Source organism: Lactuca sativa, chromosome 1 (assembly GCF_002870075.4).
Source record: "Lactuca sativa cultivar Salinas chromosome 1, Lsat_Salinas_v11, whole genome shotgun sequence".
NCBI classification, from domain to species: domain Eukaryota; kingdom Viridiplantae; phylum Streptophyta; class Magnoliopsida; order Asterales; family Asteraceae; genus Lactuca; species Lactuca sativa.
This window is the reverse complement of record NC_056623.2, coordinates 139,238,511-139,244,510: the sequence shown is the minus strand read 5'-3', so window position 1 is coordinate 139,244,510 and position 6,000 is coordinate 139,238,511. Positions and strand designations below refer to the sequence as shown.

At 33.3% G+C, this 6,000-nt stretch overlaps 1 protein-coding gene across 1 annotated transcript; it reads left to right on the top strand.

Moving 5' to 3' along the window:
- The first annotated feature begins 3,309 nt into the window (after nucleotides 1–3,309).
- LOC111921806 (uncharacterized protein C594.04c) lies at nucleotides 3,310–5,946 on the top strand. Its single transcript, XM_023917387.3, has 3 exons — nucleotides 3,310–3,585; nucleotides 3,697–3,960; nucleotides 5,335–5,946. Exons 1-3 carry the CDS (start codon nucleotides 3,376–3,378, stop codon nucleotides 5,815–5,817), a joined length of 957 nt encoding a protein of 318 aa, XP_023773155.1. The 5' UTR covers nucleotides 3,310–3,375; the 3' UTR covers nucleotides 5,818–5,946.
- The last annotated feature ends 54 nt before the right edge of the window (nucleotides 5,947–6,000 follow it).

The following is a 6,000-nucleotide window of genomic DNA, read 5'->3' as shown; positions in this document are numbered from 1 at the left end:
ATACTCAGAAAATATCAAAGCAAGTTCAGAAATACCTCCCTGTGGACATATGTATTCCAGATTAGTTGCATTAACTTGCCATCTCCCACCGGTTACAAGACAAACCAAATATTCAATCATTTTTTGAGCAAATTATAGAGAAAGTTTCTAAACAAATAACAACCAAAATGATAATTTTCTACAAAACTTTTTATATAGCAACATGATTTCGTAGTCAAACCAATTCATTTCATAGTCAAACTAAAAAAACAAAAAAAAACAAAAAACAAAAAACAAAAAAAACCACAAATTCGCAGATAGAATGAGAGTAAATCGCAGATGGACCTATTCCATCTGCGCTTTTACCCCTATATATAGAGAAAAAAAATTAAAAGCACCTGCGAATGTACAAGCACCTAAAGCACAGCTGTGCTTTAGGTGCTTGTACATACGCAGATGGAATGATCATTTCGCAGATGGGGCATTTCCATCTGCGAAATTGTAGGTTATTTTTGTAACTTCGATTTTTTTTTGGCTATTTTTGTAATGTAATTAGTATAAATGACTATTTTTGTCATTTTCTCTACTAAAAAAGCTAAATCGAAAAACTTAAAAATAGTATAAAGTTTCTTTTAAATAACTTTATTAAGTTTAAGTAAAAAAAAATAAAAAAATATAAAATTTTCTTTTAATACAATCCGCCCCCTAGGCTAAAGGGTGTGATGATGTTTTTATCAATGATAAAATTGTGCAACATAGGCGCCCCCTCTAGGCTAAAGGGTGTAGTGATGTTTTTGTCAATGGTAAAACTGTGCTACATAGGCGTCTTATCACCTTTTACATTTTTTATAATTTTTATCTATAAATTAGAGTGTCGTGATAGTTTTACCTATGATTTTTTTTAATTTCAATAAAAAATTAAGAACTCTTTAAATAAACACCTTACTAAAATTAAAAATTACATTTTAGAGATCCTAAAAAAATTACATTAAAAACCTAAAAAAAAAAGTAGTAAAAAAAATAGAAAAAAAAAACATAACATCGAAATATCATTTGCGTTTTAGATTATATTTTTTGTGAATCGACGTCTTCTTTGCTTTAGCCGCCTCCTGATCTTTGGGGTTGAGGTGCCTCTCATCTTGCCTTAACAACGAATATTATGTGAGTCGGATGGTTTCAGTCATATGTTTCTCCAAAGTTGTATTCAATTAAACCATTTGTGTCATCATTTCCTCCAATCTAGTTGACCGCTCCGTTCCGACTGACGAATTTGACGATGTCACTTTTCCTTTTTCTTTTGCTCAAGCTTTTGCTTTGTCCCTTCCTATGGGACAAGGAGGCGGGTGTATTTCTTCGATGTCGTCGCTATCATCATTAAGATCAATGTCAATGTGACCATCCGATGACATTTGTTGTGAGCTCGAATATGAAGATGTTCGACTTCTTTTTGGCGGATTAGCAATATATTCATGTGTTGTAAGCTCATTCCATCTAATGCTTCTTTTGACAACTTCTCACACATGAATGAACTTAAAAGGCTTTAACATGTCATCTTGGAATACAGAGGCGGATTTAGGGGGGTCACCGATGGCACCGACAACCCCTCGCTTTTCCGACCGTAGTGGAAAAATTTTCGAATTTTTTTAATATTTTTATTTTTTCTATTATCATGCAACCGCTACTATGAAATACCGCGTGTGTTTTTTCAACAATTTCGCTTCACTTTCTCCGCTAGCCCATTGCTTTTCAAAGTTTGTGTAAATGTGTCATGAGTTTGTTAACAAGATTCCATTTCGAGTTACATTGGTCGGACGTCAGGTAATCTGGATCTCGACCTATACCCTTATAAGACCGCTCTTTAACACATAACCAAAATTGATCATGCAATTGGCTATTTCCCAAGTTGCTATCTTTAGATATGTCGACCCATGCCTTTGCTAATTCCGTCTCTTCTTTACTCCATCTTCTAGGATCGACCTTCCCTTTTTTGTTGAGGTTATTCTTCGGGCTCAAAATCAGAGAGATTTTCGTTTGCAGGTAGGGATGAGCATATGGACCGGGGAACCGACATTAGAACCGGAACCCGATGGAACCGGTCGGGCCGAGACTGGGACGTTATTTTTGTAGATTTTTGGAACCGGGAACCGGAACCGATATAACCGGAACCGGTAGAACTGGCAAAAACCGGTAGAACCGGCAAAAACCGGAACCGTATGATGCTATTTTTTAAAGACCGATTCCAACATTTGAAGACACGACAAGAACCGGTAGGAACCGGGAACCGGTAGAACCGTCGGCCGGTTCGGTTCTTGATTTTGGCCGAAGCCGGTTCCCGGGTCGGGTCCAGTTTGGGCCGGTTCCGGCCGGTTCGGTCCTTTTGCTCACCCCTAGTTGCGGGTGTGAAAAGTTGTTGAGATTAAAATTGGAATTAGGTTTACGTTTGGGTTTAGGATGTTGTTCGAGGTGGTAGGGATTAAAATTTGAATTGTTGTGAGATTTAGAATTATGAATAATATCCAGGAACACCACCTACAAACATTTGGTTTTGAGATTAACTTGATGGATCCATTTGTTGCCGATAAAGTGGTGGTGATGTCGGATCTTAACCGAAAAGTGTAAATGGGTTGGAAGCATTTTGGATTAGTAGGAGTCATTTTGATTGTGTGTGTGTTTTGAAATGAAAGGTAAATATGTGTATATATGTAGTGGTCAATTTGTAAAAAAAAAAATAAAAACAAATTTAAAAAAAAAATCGATCACAAAGCCGTTACGGTTCACTCGTTCCCTAACGCTCACTTTTTTCGAATTTCACCATCAATGGAAACCCACCACTGGTACGTCGGTAAAATTAAGTGTGGGGGGACGGTGTTCACCACCAGTAAAGGAGTCAATGTCGGACTACCGCGGGTGAAAAGCTCTCAACACCGTATAACCTAATATAATTATCGTTTCAATCAATAACATGTTAAATGGTGTATAATTTGAGTTTTGAAAAAAATCATTGTCACATACATATTTCTTCATTGAAATAAATTGTTATATCAATTAAAAAATAAAACATAATTACTTAAAAAAAAGTCAATTTTTTGTCGAATTATAAAGAGGTTGGCTAAATGGACACCCCATTTTATCATTTAGACACCCTATATAATTTTTAAGGTATTTTTATTGGTTAAAATTACATTGTTTTTTTGAAAAAGATGATTAAAAATAGTTACTTATTGGTTGACTTTTGATAAAGATATCTATAGGGTATCTAAATGTGTCTTAATAGCAACACCCATTATAAAATACCAAATGTTATCTAGGACTCTAGGAGGGAGTCCGAAGTAGTATATAAGGGGAATAGACCACTAGGGCAAACAGCAACTGTGGTTCTGATTCGATCAGACAAAAATGGGAAGCAATTTAAAAAACGCTTTGATTGCATTTCTAACTCCTCTTCCTTCAATACTCTTCTACACTTCCTTCCTCAACAATCACCCCTTTCTCTCCCCAATTTCCTCATGGTGCAACCACCACCCTCTCCTCCTAGCCAACGCCCTCTTCTTCTTCAACATCGATGTACTTTTCTGGCTCATCAGCCTCATCCAATCCAGCAATTGGGTAATTAATCAACCCCTCTTTCAATTCACCCTTCGATCCTAATTCCTAAATTCCCAATTCACTCAATTGCTCATCTGTTTCTGATAATTTTACATTTCTGTGGTTTTGTAGATGATTGATGTGTACTGGACTGTGATTCCGGTGATGCTATTGCATTACTTTCAGACTCACCCTGCTTCGCAATTTGACTTATGGAGGTCGAGAGTTGCGGTGGCGCTGACGTGGGTTTGGGCCGTGAGGTTGACTCATAACTATTTCCGGCGAGAAAAGTGGCAATGGGGTGCTAGAGAAGATTGGAGGTTCACTGATATGGCTCAACAGTATGGGAAAAACTGGTGGTGGATTTCATTCTTTGCTGTTTACCTCATTCAACAGGTATAAATGATTAATTTTGACTTTTGTCCTTTTGTGCTTGATAGTTGACTCACAGATCTCGATCCATGATGAACACCAACGAAATTCAAAATGGTGTTTATATAAAATGGATTCTTTACATCATTTTTTTTTTTTACAAATTTATGTTTTCTTTACAGCAAAATATATAATCGTAGTGCATTATTTTTTTTGTTAGATAAGAAAAAGGTTAAAAAACACTCATTTTATTTATTAGTTTTTAGAGATTTTTTTAATACAATTTTTTATTATAACTTTGTAAATTATCACATCATTATAATCAAATAAATTATTTTTACATGATTGATTTGAATTAATTTAATATATATTATATTGATAATTAGAACTATACAATAATATTAAGGAAAATGTAAAAAATAAAATAATATTGGATTGAAGCAAAATGGCATAGGAAATGATGTAAAAATAGGATTTTAATTTTGGGTTTAAGATGTCGTAAATATGAATTTCGATATCATATATTAAAATAGATTAAAATTGTACATTAGCTTCACTATAAATAAAATATAGAAAAATACAAATTAACCACAAAGTCCAATAATAGTAGATAGTATGGCATAAAGCTTTTATAAGTACCATCATAACATTCTTTCAAAATCAAAATCTTATGTACCTTTTAACAAACACTTTCATTATTTATAATTAGTAAATATTTAATAAAATGTCAACACCATATAGTAATTTATAAGTTTATTATTAGATAATTATTGAATATATAATAATTTAATAACAATAAATATTTCATGATGAAGTTTTATTTATGCATCTTATCAATTACTTGCATCAGGTTAAAGTAAGTTCACTCTATTTATATTTCCATTGATTTTCATGTCTATTTTTTAAAGTACGTTAATCATTTTATATCATTGTATACTATTAATTTGTTTTACAATATGGAAGTAAATTAAATAAATATTACTAAGATATAAACTAAATATGTTTAATGTAAAAAATATTTATATAACATTAAGTTAATATATCAAACAAATCAATAATTAAATATATTTAAATGACAAGTTATAATTTATTCTTTGTCGAACATGTTATCCCGAAACACACAATTTGCATTTCAAATGGTCCTTCTCAATTTGAAAGGGCAAAAGTGATGCCTTTGCAAACCAAGTTCTTTAATATATGATTTATTGAAATGATCATTACTTCCTTATAACTTGATTCTTTAATATATGTTATACCTATTCGATTTTCTATAAATTTATAACCATGCTACTTTTTAGTTTTAAAATCTACACATTCATATTGATAGTTCAACGCGATAGTTATATTCACAAACAAGTATCTTTTATCAATTAATTAACTTTCTACTACATTACATAGGTATTCCTTATCGGCGTATGTCTACCCCTATACATCATCCACACCGTAAACAAGCCATGTAACATATGGGACATAGTCGCCATATTCGTATGCCTAAGTGGCATAATTATCGCCTATTTTTCCGATACACAACTTCACACATTTGTGACAAAAAATGAGAAACTAAAAGAGGAAGGAAAGCCAATGGTGGCAAATCTTGATGAAGGGTTATGGTACTACTCAAGACACCCAAATTACTTTGGTGAGCAATTATGGTGGTGGGGTTTGGGAATTTTTGGGTGGAACTTAGGGTTTACTTGGGCTTTTGTTGGTGCATTGGTTAATAGTTTGTGTTTGGCTTATGTGACCATTCTTGTTGAAAGAAAGATGTTGAAAATGGAGTATAGGGTTGAGGCGTATAAGATGTACCAAAAGAGGACATCTGTGTGGGTCCCTTGGTTCAAATGGTCCTTGAACCAAGTACCCAAAGAAAAGACGGGTTGAACCAGTAAACGTGAAAAAGTGAAGAGACACAAAGTGTCTTTCAATGTGAAATGTGCAATGGTTCGATTGGATTGTATTGTGGTGGATGTGTATTTAATATCTATCTATATTATATATGTGGTTTCCAAATTTGGTTGAGTTAATGTTTAACATATCTTTACATTGGAAAAGAATTTATAGAGT

Excerpts from the sequence above, each read along its gene's own strand:
- LOC111921806 (XM_023917387.3), top strand. The coding sequence starts at position 3,376 with ATGGGAAGCAATTTAAAAAACGCTTTGATTGCATTTCTAACTCCTCTT. Across the intron at positions 3,586-3,696 it reads TCATCCAATCCAGCAATTGG|ATGATTGATGTGTACTGGAC; the intron begins GTAATTAATCAA and ends GTGGTTTTGTAG. Across the intron at positions 3,961-5,334 it reads CTGTTTACCTCATTCAACAG|GTATTCCTTATCGGCGTATG; the intron begins GTATAAATGATT and ends TACATTACATAG.